The sequence below is a fragment of the Mobula hypostoma genome, chromosome 6 (genome assembly GCF_963921235.1).
Source record: "Mobula hypostoma chromosome 6, sMobHyp1.1, whole genome shotgun sequence".
Taxonomy (NCBI): Eukaryota; Metazoa; Chordata; class Chondrichthyes; order Myliobatiformes; family Myliobatidae; genus Mobula; species Mobula hypostoma.
Genome location: NC_086102.1, coordinates 125336316 through 125350094, shown reverse-complemented (window position 1 = coordinate 125350094; position 13779 = coordinate 125336316). Strand labels below are relative to the sequence as shown.

Here is a 13779-nt window from a genome sequence, read left to right as displayed (position 1 = left end):
CTCTCACCCTTCAGATCTCCGGCTGGCCATTGCTCGAAACTCCAAACCACTGCGAGTCACTGCCTTATGGGCTCAATCAGTAAACCATCTTTGAGACAGCAATGTTTTTCAAACAAGTGTGTGCCTTCTTTCTGCTTTGTAGTGACTTCAGTTTTCAACCAAAGCCCACCCACCTCAGTCACTTGCACCGAGATGCACTGTTCTCTAATTGGTGACTTTACCAATGAAGTAACCCAAAAAATAAACACTATTTCTATCTGGTCCCAGCCTGTACAACTGTTAATGGTTTCATTCATCTGTTTTTGCCTTTAACAATCTTAACATTGATCGGGTTTAAGTTTGATCCAAGTTAAAGTGTCACCTTGATTGTAACTTCATAACCTTGTTTTCAAAGCTTTCCATGTCTGACCTGATGAAAGGTCTCAGCCCAAAACAGACATCCCACCCTGCAAAAACTCATTTCAGGGAGGTAGCACCATCAATTTGCAGGAGACTCCCGGGAGAGGTGGGATGTCTGCAATATGTCTACACCTCTTCTGCACCTTGGGTACAAATATCTCTCTATATGTCCTACCTATTACCCCTCAGCCTCCTGAATGATCCAGAGTTCATCCATTTCCAACTGCAACTCCTTAACATGGACTGTTAGAAGCTGCAGCTGGATGCATTTCTTGCAGGTGATGTTGCCAGAGACATTGGAGGTCTCCCTGCCTTCCCACATCCCACAAGAGGAGCATTTAGCTATCCTGCCTGGCATCTCTACTGTTGTCTACAAAATGTCCGTAGCAGCTAGCCAGATAGTTTAAATAACGTTAACTATGCTAATGAACGAATGACACCTGTTAAACTCACCTCAACATGTCTTTTACAGTCTTAACCCACCATGGGCAATAGAGAAGTCACTGTTGCAAACAGTGCAGCGAGCAACACTGTCATTATTTTGACCCCTATTAGGCAGGGGTACACTTTAGTGTATTCTGGGTGACATACGGTTTATTTTTTTTTGGAACAGTCTGCAATGGCGCACTCTCGCTCTCTCTCTCCTGGTCGCTCGCGCGCTCTCAAGCGCTCTCACTTGCTTTCTCTCTCGCTCGCTCTCCCTCTCTCGCTTGCTTTCACTCTCCCTCGCACGCTCGTGCGCTCTGCTTGCTTTTCTCTCGCTCGCTCTCAAAAAAATTGATTTCTGTGATATCATATATAATTTGCGGCATCAGGGAGCCACTATTAATATGCAGGAGACTCCCGGAAGTTCCGGGAGAGGTGGGATTTCTGCCAAAATGTTGACAGTTTACTCTTTAATACAGATGCTGCCTGGCCAGCTGAGTTCCTTCTGCATTTTGTGTGTGTTGCCTGGATTTCCAGTATCTTCAGATTTTCTCGTCTTTGTCCACGTCTGATCTTGTCAATCTCTGTAACTTCCTCCTGTCTGCACCTTTTTGAGATATCTGCATTCTTCCACTTCTGTCTAGCAGCACCACTTTGATCGCTGTATATACTGTCAGCTGCTGCTTCATTGCTGAGGCTTTGAGCTTTGGAATCCTTCTTAAATCTCCATCTTAGTACTTGCTCTTCATCCTTGCAGTCTAACCTTTTGACCTGTGGCTTCTTATCACATTTTATTAAATTCATTCCTTTAAAACTCATTGCTGTGTTTCAGCTCAGCTACGCAAAGATGCTGTTTTATATGCAAGCTAATAAACTTCCCAAGTTTACTAATTTAACATAATAGCATTGGTTATATCTGACCAATGCTTAGAATTTGCTCAAGCATTCTTTTGTTTATAAATAAATTCTAAAAATGAAAATGTGTGCATAAGTCTTTCAACAAAGAAGACATGTTTGTACAGTTTTTTTCATAACCTCCAGGCATCTTAAAGTACTTCACTAACATTTAATTAATTTTTAAAGTGTGGATGCCATGTAACTTAAGAAGCAAGGCAGACAATTTGTGCAATGCAAACAGCAATGAAATAATGATTAAATAATTTGTGTTGGTAATGTTTCTTGAGGGGTAAACATTTGCCATGAAGTTTAGAGATCTCTTCTAAACACTGTTATCAATCCTATAATCAGAAAGACTGACAGGACATTCATTTATCCTCACTTGAAAGCCAGCAACTCGGACAGTGGAGCATTCCTTCAGTTCTGCTCTCAAGTATCAGACCATGGAGCTGAAATCTCTGGAGTGAACTCATGACTTTTTGAGACAAAATGAGAGTGCTACTGATTGAACTGGAACTCATTACTTCAAAGAAGAATCCATTACCACAAACTGGAATCTTATTCTTAAGTTAAATAACATAGGCTTTAACCAATCAGACAGCAGATTATAACCAGCAATGATCAGATTTAATAATATAGAAGTAATTACATATTCATATTGGCTTATTAGCTGAAAGGCCTTGATAGAGTGGATGTGGAGAGGATGTTTCCTGTGGTGGGAGTGTCTAAGACCAGAGGACACAGCCTCAGAATAGAGGGGCATCCTTTTAGAATGGTGATGGGGAGGAATTTCTTGAGCCAGAATGTGGTGAATCTGTGTAATTCTTTGCCACAGGCAGCTGTGGAGGCAAAGTCTTTATATATACTTAAGGCAGTGGCCGATAGATTCTTGATTCCCCACACGCCCCTCATACAAGCTCTTCTCCCTCCTGCCATCTGGCAAAAGGCACCGAAGCATTCGGGCTCTCACGACCAGTCTATGTAACAGTTTCTTCCCCCAAGCCATCAGACTCTTCAATACCCAGAGCCTGGACTGACATCAACCTGCTGCCCTGTACTGTACCTATTGTCTTGTTTATTATTTATTGTAATGCCTGCACCGTTTTGTGCACTTTATGCAGTCCTGTGTAGGTCTGTAGTCTAGTGTAGTTTTTGTGTTGTTTTACATTCTTCAGTGTAGTTTTTGTATTGTTTCATGTAGCACCATGAGCCTGAAAAACGTTGTCTCATTTTTACTGTGTACTGTACCAGCAGTTATGGTCGAAATGACAATAAAAAGTGACTTAACTTGACTTGATTGGTCAGGGCATGAAGGGATATAGGGAGAAGGCAGGACTTTGGAGTTGAGAGGAAAATTGGATCAGCCATGATGAAATGGCAGAGCAGACTCGATGGGCAAATGGCCTGACTCTGCTCTAATATCTTGTGGTCTTATGGTCTTCTAATATTTATAAAAAATCATTATGCTTTGTTAGTGATGTAACTTCAATAGAATCAGAGTCAGGTTTATTATCACCTGTGGAATCAAGTTTATTAATACCTTGACTTGGAGTTTTTAAAAAATTAATTATGGGGCAAATAAGAATCGTAGCTGTAAAAACTGTTTGATCTTTGGCAACTATCATGAAAAGCCATAAGGCCCATTGAATCTGTGTTAGCTGTCAGTGCATTACTGCCAATTTCTCCTTTTTTCTGGTATAGTAATCTTTCACATTCCAATCAATTTCACCCTGATCCTGCCCTTCCCCTCCCCCAAATCACCTAACAATAGGCATAAAGGCTTAGGGGAAACACTTGTGATACATAAGGGCTTGTGGAAACTTCATGCAGACAGCATTAGGGGTCAGAGTTGAAGCTGGGCTGCTAGATCTGTGACACAGTAGCATTATCTGATGTATCACAGTGTTGTATTGGTCATTGTTGGCATCATTTATATTCCACTAATGTTATAGCCACCTATTGATCTGGTGTTTAACTGCCTATTAGGATAACTTGCACAGGCTGTCCCTGCTTAACAAAGTTGATTTTGCCCAAAAGTCAAAATACACAAATGTTTCTCAATAGTGTAACCATACCTCCACAGTATTGTAAGCAATGGCATCAACCATCCCCCACATGAGCCATCTGTTGTCGGCCCCCAACCAACACATATTCCACTCTCCCCTCCTACCCCTCCTCACAGTCCCCCACCCTGCTCTCATGACTATACCCCTCCCCCACATGAAACCACCACGGTGGGCTTCACGGCTGAACAGGTGAGAAGACAGCTGAAACGTCTCAACCCAAGCAAGGCTGCAGGACCGGATGGTATCAGTACCAGGGTGCTCAAAGCCTGTGCCCCTCAGTTATGTGGAGTACTTCGCCATGTATTCAACCTGAGCCTGAGGTTCCGGAGGGTTCCTGTACTGTGGAAGATGTCCTGCCTCATCCCAGTGGCCTCAATGACTACAGACCGGTGGCATTGACCTCCCACACCATTGAAGACCCTGGAGAGACTTGTTCTAGAGCTGCTCTGGCCTATGGTCAGACCACACTTAGATCCCCTCCAGTTCACCTACCAGCCCCGACTAGGAGTTGAGGACGCCATCGTCTACCTGTTGAACCGTGTCTACGCCCACCTGGACAAGCCAGTGAGCACTGTGAGGGTCATGTTTTTTGACTTCTCCAGTGCGTTCAACACCATCCGCCCTGCTCTGCTGGGGGAGAAGCTGACAGCGATGCAGGTGGATGCTTCCCTGGTATCATGGATTCTTGATTACCTGACTGGCAGACCACAGTATGTGTGCTTGCAACACTGTGTGTCCGACAGAGTGATCAGCAGCACTGGGGCTCCACAGGGGACTGTCTCGTCTCCCTTTCTCTTCACCACTTACACCTTGGACTTTAACTACTGCACAGAGTCTTGTCATCTTCAGAAGTTTTCGGATGACTCTGCCATAGTTGGATGCATCAGCAAGGGAGATGAGGTTGAGTACAGGGCTACGGTAGGAAACTTTGTCACATGGTGTGAGCAGAATTATCTGCAGTTTAATGTGAAAAAGACTAAGGAGCTGGTGGTAGACCTGAGGAGAGCTAAGGTACCGGTGACCCCTGTTTCCATCCAGGGGGTCAGTGTGGACATGGTGGAGGATTACAAATACCTGGGGATACGAATTGACAATAAACTGGACTGGTCAAAGAACACTGAGGCTGTCTACAAGAAGGGTCAGAGCCGTCTCTATTTCCTGAGGAGACTGAGGTCCTTTAACATCTGCCGGACGATGCTGAGGATGTTCTACGAGTCTGTGGTGGCCAGTGCTATCATGTTTGCTGTTGTGTGCTGGGGCAGCAGGCTGAGGGTAGCAGACACCAACAGAATCAACAAACTCATTCGTAAGGCCAGTGATGTTGTGGGGATGGAACTGGACTCTCTCACGGTGGTGTCTGAAAAGAGGATGCTGTTTAAGTTGCATGCCATCTTGGTCAATGTCTCCCATCCACTACATAATGTACTGGTTGGGCACAGGAGTACATTCAGCCAGAGACTCATTCCTCCGAGATGCAGCACAGAGAGTCATAGGAAGTCATTCCTGCCTGTGGCCATCAAACTTTACAACTCCTCCCTTGGAGGGTCAGACACCCTGTGCCGATAGGCTGGTCCTGGACTTATTTCATAATTTACTGGCATAATTTACATATTACGATTTAACTATTTATGGTTCTATTACTATTTATTATTATGGTACAACTGTAACAAAAACCAATTTCCCCCTGGGATCAATAAACTATGATTATGACTATGACTATGAAGTTCTAGTTCAAATTCAGCTTATTGCCATTCAACCATACACATGTATACTGCCAAACAAAGCAACGTTCCTCCAGGCCAAGGTGCACAACAATTCACACACACAACATATAAAGTAATATTATCGCAAGTAAATTAAAAATAATTAGCAAAAACACATCTCAGAAAGAACAATACTGAAAGTGGAAGAGAGGGGAAACTAGTTCTGTGTTTGTTGGAACAAACTTATGTTGAACTTTTAAATTAATAATGTTATAGGAGCTGGTTTGTATGTAGTTCTGCCCATACAGTAGGTGTCCTTAACATTTAACACAAAGCCAGTCTGTACTATGCCACAGTCTATTGTACTGTAAAGACTTCAGCTGCAATCTGGAAGCTCTCTTACACATCCTTGATTTTGTACCTCTCAAACTGTGATGTGTTGCTTTTGGCTGAAAGGATTCAAAACTCTGGAATTCTCCCTCTGAATCTCTCCACCTCACTCTCTTCATTTAAATCTCTCTTTGAAACATGCCTCTCTGACCAAATGCTGTTTGATAAAATTCCTTTGAAGCATATTTGGGATGTTTTGCTATATTGCTATTTAAGTGTAAATTGCTTCTATTCCAAAACATAAAGTTTCCAGTCACATGCTTGTCTGTAACAGCAACTTGTGTTTATATAACACCTTCAAAACATTCCACTATGCTTTATTGTACATAAATTGATATGACCACATAAGGAGATCTTTAGGCAATACACCCTGGTCTAAGAGTGAGGTTTTAAGAAGTATTTTAAAAAGAGGTGTGGCTTTGACTTGGTGTAAGAATTCTGGAGCTTTTGGCGTAGGAAATTGAATGAAGGACTGGAGCAATTTAATTTGGGAATAGTGAAGTGGCTGTAATTTCAAACAGCCATTGAACCAGAGAAGGCTGCAAATATAACCAAGATGGTGGTAAAGGGAATTTAAGAATCAGGCTGTTGTTGGTTGAGAGTTGCTGTAGGTAGTGAGTTTCTGGTTGATGAGTGAATGGAATGTAACTGTATTAGAGTATCTATTATTGTGTATTTTTCTATGATACATTAAACTTCATGTAATGATTAGCTTTGTTCAGGCACCAGAGCATAAAGCCAATTCAAGCAGCATATTTCAACAAAATGGAGTAGAGTCCATTCCCCCGTAGCTGAAATCAGTGGGATAGGAGTTGGGCAGCTGAGTTTGGATTTCTTCATGATTACAGAGAGTACAATATGGGTAGCTGACCCTGACTGCACTGAAAAGGGCAAGACAATAATTAACAAAGGCGTGCAGAAGTATTCAGCAGATCGTAAGTGTTGTAGCATGGATGAAATCACTGGAGAGACAGAGTCACTGGTAGATACAAAGCAGCTTCTTTATTCGACACAACAAGGTACAGCAGGAATCTTACGAATGGAAACGCTTTCCGCAGAAAGGTCTGTTAGCTAAATGTGGGCTCGATATTTATATGTTAAACACAAAGAAAATCGCTACCTAAAAAGTTATAGACAATGCTTCCTATTGAAGCTACATACAAGATATCACACCATCCTTTCCTTCCGACGCCAACATGTCTGGGTTGGTATCCACAGCCTTTAGGAATGCAAGTTAAGTCTACAATACATTTATTTGGCATTTCCCATGCTAACATAGAAGACAATTAACATTTATAATGTATAGATAATACTGTCTTTGAAACTACAGCACTCGGTCGAACTACGGCCCCAGAAGCATCTGGTATTCACACCTTTTTAGGAAGCCCATTGTGGTGGACTCAATCCACAGTACTTTGTCAAATAGAAGTCTGGTGGCCAAAGTCATTTAAGTGTAAACAAAAACAACAGGAATTCTGCAGATGCTGGAAATTCAAGCAACACACATCAAAGTTGCTGGTGAATGCAGCAGGCTAGGCAGCATCTCTAGGAAGAGGTACAGGGTAAACAAATCATCTACCCAAAAAAACTCAGTCTAACAGTAAGCTGAAGTAGGTACAGGATCTGATAGTGGAGGTAGAAATAGACATCGTTAGATGGTGTATAATTCATCCTGGAGTTAGTTGTAATATGATTTTTGTGGACAATCCAGTTCCCTTTGGGATAGGAGGTTAGACGAGGTACTTGGTAAATTGACTTTTATGGTGGGGACCAAAGAAGATAACTTTGTTCTCCCTCTTTAGTATGTATTTACTTTTGGTATATAACACAAAACATGGAACGAATCTCTGTATATTTTGTTTAGTAGGTTTAATTTCTCTGGGTGCATTCTGGTTTGTCTTCAGAGGTGTTGTGCAGCCTCATACATACGAAAGCTTTTCTGCTAATTAGATTAAGATCCCTTCCTGAGAAGCAGTTAACTAATTAACATTTGCAATGGGTCAATTGAAGATATCAAGGGTACGGAACAAATGCTACTTGTCAACTTGTTTTTAAAATCATTGACTTTCCAATAACAAAAAAAGGACACTTGTATTTTCCTGGTTTCAGCTACAGGTAAATTAGCTTGTTGGATTGTCTGTATGTGCTGGTCTCTGCATGAAGCTTGAACGTTGCATGAAATTTAAAGCCTATTCAAAGCTTATTTTAGAAAAAGACTTAATAGTCGATGGTTAATTACTTTTCCAGACCTTAATTTATGTCATTGTTTTTTGTGAAGAGTGGAGAATAAATATTACAATGTATTTAATGGCTTGCAATCAGAATCCAGTTCTAGTAATGGAGTTGCTAAATGTGTCAAATCATCTTAATTATTAGCCTGGATTTACTAATCCATTGAAGTACTTGTAGTACCTGATTCTAAGATTCTTCTTTTTAAATTTATTGAATCCAGCAATTGATTTTTGCAGGTGAAGTGTAGAGATGTATTTCAGAACAGAACTCCAGTGTACACTTGGAGAACTAGTAGAAGTTGAACAACTGGGTTAATGCAAAGCTGCTATTAATGATCTGAAGCAATTCTTGATAAATCATTTGTCCCTTCTAATTTTCCAGGTGGCAAACTGGGCACCCACAGAAGATGTAAGAACAGAGCCTCCAGGACCACCAGACAAGCATTCAAAAAGCACTCTAAGGTATGGCAAAGTCAATAGATGTCAATGATGGGTTCTGACTCAAGGAGAACCTTGTACTCTTTATTTCTGTTTTTGCCTGCTGTAATGTTTCTCTCTCTGTATAGTATCCAGTACTCCTGCCTGTTTTCTTTCTAAAGGATTGTTGTTACATTTACATATTCTAAGATTTATAAGCCCCACAGTCCTTTCTGTATCTCAGAGAAGTGCCCCTCCACTCTATCCCACCCTACCCCACCCCCTAAGTCCTCTAGTAGTTAATGGGTGGAGCAAGTGGTGTAGTGGTGGTGGTGTGATGATCAGTTAGTGGAACTCTTGCCAGTGAATCAGAAAGTTTGTCTCACTCCAGAGTTTTGAGTGCAAGCATCAGTGACACAACAGTGCAATCCTAAATGAGTTTACCGCTGCTGATGGTGTGCTGTTTTTTGGATGCTGAAGTGCTAAACTGAGGCATCATCTGCACTTCCACTTCCTTACAATTGTGTCAGTGTTTTGAAGATCAGCGTGGGAGCTTTCCTCTGTATTTTGACCATTTAAAAAAATCTCTTGACAATGCTAAAATGGATTATCTGATCACATTTATGTTTGTTTTAATGGGAATTGCTATGCACAACTTAACTGTCATGTTTCCTCTATGTCAGCGGTAGCTCTAATTCAAGAAACACTACTGACTGTAAACTACTTTGGGATATGCTTCAAAGTTTCAAAGTAAACTTATTATCTAGTGGGAGGAGAGAGAGCAGTGCACCGCGCGTGCGCAGCCCTCCGGTGAAAAATGATATCGTATCCGTTAAATAGGGGCCGTGGACAATTCTGATTTGATGGAGATGGACGTGAAAGCACAGAGGAACATCTGGAAAAAATTTCTGAAACACCAGTTTGCTGCTGTTGTTACTGCGTGATCGGGAGTCTTTCGGAGAGAAGGCCTCAATATCCCCGGCTTTGCCTGCTGTTGGTGACCGAGATGGAGGTCAAATCGTTCGGATAGAGATGGCGCTCAGTACTCGGTGTCGGAGAGCTGATCAGAGCTCGAAGTTTTCGGATGACTCAGAGTCGGACCGTGGTCGGGCATGGCAGGGAGAGTTTTTCTTCCTTCTCCCATCTGCGTGAGATGTGGGACATTTGAGAGACTTTGAACTTTTTACTGTGCTCATGGACTTCTTCATCAAGTTATGGTGTTTTGCACTGTTGTAACTATATGTTATAATTATGTGGTTTTGTTAGTTTTTTTCAGTCTTGGTCTGTCCTGTGTTTTGTGATATCACACTGGAGGAAATATTGTATCATTTCTTAATGCATGCATTACTAAATGACAATAAAAGAGGACTGCGTGTCTTCATAAACTAAAAGTGACCATATATGACCTTGAGATTAATTTTCTTGCAGGCAATCACAATTGAACATCACAAGATGGAAGGCATCTCCTAAGCTATCATGAAATTGCACTCGTTAATTTATTTGAGAAGTTGTCATCCTGATGCCCAAATCATGCTAGGTTAGACCATCGTATTTGTGTAGCAATCTTCCCCATCTACATTCGCCACCACCCACCGTTGCAATAGGACATTTTATCTTGTGGGAAGTGTGTCACATCTGCTTATCTTCCTCCATTTCCTTGTGAGGAAAATAAACTGATAAATGTACATTTCCTGCTCAGCAAGTGAGCTATCAGTTGCTCCTTCACCAGAGCTCTTTGCTGTTTGTCTTTGTGTCTCTGACTTCTCTGGATCATAAATCTTCCTGATCTTTTTTTTGTGTTTTGTCACAGTTACACGTTTGTAAGGTTGTGAAAGCTTATCCAAGTTTGTCCTTGGGTAATCTATCCTTTTCATTTTCTTGCATTCCTTCTGTATCAGCCTGTTATGAGAGAGGGAGAAGGCAAGGGGTTGGAGGGTCAAGAATAGGAAAAAAACTTTGTGTCACAGCTTGCAATTATACAAAAATTTTCAATGTAATTTAAAAATAAATCCAAAATATCTTTGCAGGGGAACTATGATATAAAATTTGACATTGAATCACATGCCATTAAGAATAAAGTCAAAAGGTACATGTTTTAGGATTTTCTAAAGATAGAGTGAAGATTTACGCGGCTCAGACCAATTATGAGCTTACACAGCTTTACTTCTAGCAGGGTCCCAAATAATGGCAAGACAAATGCTTGTCCATCCTTTTTTCTTTCGAACAGCTGAAGTATTATTTCTTTTTCCACAAATGCTGAGTGCTTCCAGCATTTTCCATTTTTATTTCTTAGTGTAGATATAAACAGTTGTCACTTTGAGGCAGAGGAGGAAAGGAATAAAAGATTGTAAATAGAAGGGGCTATTTTGATTTTTAAGCATTCATTCTGTGAAAATCATAAGTGTTTCAAGTCATATATTATTTGGTAGCCCTCTTATCTGCAAACCCCAGATCATGTAGCTGTGAATGTCCCTCAGAATTCTAGATAGCATTTAACCCATATATGTTTGTCTTCTCCTTCAAAGAGCAATCCAATTAGTCACACACTCCATCTCATTTCCCAAAGCTCTACAATTTTTTTCCAATATCCAATTTCCTTTTGAAAGTTGGTGTTGGACTTAAATTTTGACACCCTTTCATGCAACACATTCCAAATCACAGCAACTTGCTGTGTGAAAAATAACTCCTCGCTCTCCTCTCTGATTCCTTGGCACATTGCATGAGAAACGTACTTGTTTATCTCAAGTGCCGAATGACACAAAATCCTAAATGTATTGGAGGGCTTTGCTGTTGGTGGTGGTTTCAATAAAATGAACACAGGAGTTGGTTGCAGTTTTCTTGGGCAGGGTAAAAGAAAATATGAAATTGAGATCTTGTTTCATGATGGTTATTAGTATGTGTAGAGCTAAGTTTGTGCATATTTGAACATTGGATGAAGTCTGGATCAAGCTTGCTTGTGATAAATCTAATAATGGAATAGCCAGACATTCATGGACTTAAAAAGCTACCATCTTCACCTAGTGGCAGAGTGCTATATCTCTGAGACAGAAAATTGTGTGTTTAATTTCTATTTCAGAGTATTCAGGTTGATATTTACAGTGCATAAAATTGGTAAAATAGTGTGTTTTAGACAGGCAAAGATTAAGTTGCTTGTACAGAGTGCAATTTATTGAGAAGTTAGTTGAAAACAAAATTTCTTTGCACCCATTCAGTTTCATCTCATAAAATTTGAAAACTCCTTTTGAGGGTATAATTTTGTGTGACATCTGCCCCTCTGAATAACTGTGAATGAGAGAAAGCCATGTTGTTTCCTCAGCTCCTTTTCCACTGACACACTCATCTGTGCCTTGCTACCTCTGGGACATGTCAATTCTAGTGCTATTTTGGCCATTATATTTTACTTTCCACAATTGAGCACAACTTTCTTCAATGTTTCAACTTGCATTCTTACTCATAAAATCCAGCTTAACGGTAACCTTCTAAGTGATTGTGGTATTTATATTTATTGTATCTTTTATTATTATTGTGCTTTTTTGCACTGCAGCAGATCCGGAGTAACAAATTCTTTTATCCTCCTTTGCACTGTGTCCTGGAAATGACATTAAACAATCTTGATCTTGGACGTTTTCACATTCATATGGAAGTCTCTACATAGCCTCATTCTCTAATACCTATTTATTTATCTCCTTCATCGTGCTTCTTAAGACTTCATTCTTTGTCCAAACTTTTCGTAACTCTCCATTTGAACTTTGTATCAAGTTCTTTCTTGGACAAAATGTTGACCGAATTCAAATTCAAGATCCCATTGTTTGTATGTATGTAAAGCTTGTCTGGTTGTTGGTGGGCCTAGCATTATTTATCACCTGAAAACAGGGTAAATAATGGAACCTTTTTTCAGTGGGTTGGAGTACAGGAGAAGGGAAGTCTTTTTGCATTTTTAAAAAGGCACTAGCGACACCATGTTTAGAGTACTATAAATGCTGTATTTTTGGTGTCCTTACTTAAGGAAATTATTATTTTATTGGATCCTATTCAGGGAAGTTTCACTGGGATGATCCTGGGTATAAGCGTACAGTCTAAGAGTCAGTGACTGTCTTAGTTGCTTTTCTTGTGACTGCAAGACCCTTTTGGACATTGTTAACCTGGAATGGCAAATTCAATTCACTGATTTATTGGAGGGAAGCAGGGGCGGATGGCGGGGGAGCTGTGTGACCTCGATGTAGTGATGTGATGTTGCCTGTTTATAGCTGCTAGAAGAGAGGCGATGGAGCAGTGTGCTTCACCAGGAGAGCTGTGGCGTGGCGTCAAGGCTGGATAGAATTAGAGCTGCCCTGCCCCTCCACCCCAGTGTTTACTGTGGTCGACCGCAGATTTCTGCACCATTCATGGCTCGGGCCTGGACCATCTTTTTGCATGGCTGTATCTTACCGATTATCTTTATGTGTTATGTGTGCTTTGTGCTGTGTGAGACTCATGGTACTGTGTTGCACCTTGGCCCTGGAGTAACGCTGTCTTGTTTGGCTGTATTCATGGGTACTCATGTATGGTTGAATGAAAATTAAACTTGAATTTGAGTTGAATTGAATTGAAAGATTTGGCTTGTGCAGAAAAGTTCAAAGGATTGATATTCACTTTGGTTTGAGAGTTATCTAATTCAAACATATAAGATTCTTAGGGGGACTAGACAGGTTAAATGCCATTAGGATGTTTATTCTCTTGGAAGAGTTCAGAATCAGAGGACATGGTCTTGGAGTAAGGGGGTGCCCATTTCTGAACTAGATGAAGGAGATTTCTTCTCCTGGTGGGTTATGAATCTTTGGAACTCCTTGTCACAGGGAGCTATGTGGCAGAGTCCTTCAATGCTAAGACAAAAAAGATTTCTAAGCAGTAAGGGAATTGAGGGCAGAAAACTTGACCAGCCAAGTGCAAGCAGGAGGGGCTGTTCCTGTTTCTTGTCTCCCCATATGACAACTGTACCTCAGAAATTTCCAGCAGGGTGTAGCTTGAATTAGAAGCCCCAACGCTCATTCTTTGGTGCAACTGCATTGATTTTTAATGCACTAATAGCATCACAGATGACTGGCAATTTCAGTGTTTGAGCGTGTGACCTACTGGTCTATATTTTTGCATTAAATAATTCATTAAACGTGTCGTTTACACCCTTTGTTTTTACCTGGAGCCTTCTCTGGCAGCCACATTTCCTGAGACAATGGAGACCTCCCCTGAGCCTCCAGCTGCTGTGTTTGCTCC

General features: G+C 41.0%; 1 protein-coding gene across 4 annotated transcripts in view; it reads left to right on the top strand.

Moving 5' to 3' along the window:
• The window catches only part of LOC134348367 (partitioning defective 3 homolog B-like), a 1227036-nt gene that overhangs the window by 517498 nt on the left and 695759 nt on the right, over positions 1 to 13779 (top strand). For all 4 annotated transcript variants that reach the window (XM_063051617.1, XM_063051616.1, XM_063051618.1 and 1 more), the window contains one exon: positions 8495 to 8574. In XM_063051617.1, the coding sequence (XP_062907687.1) occupies positions 8495 to 8574 (80 nt within the window). The remainder of the gene's footprint in view (positions 1 to 8494; positions 8575 to 13779) is intronic.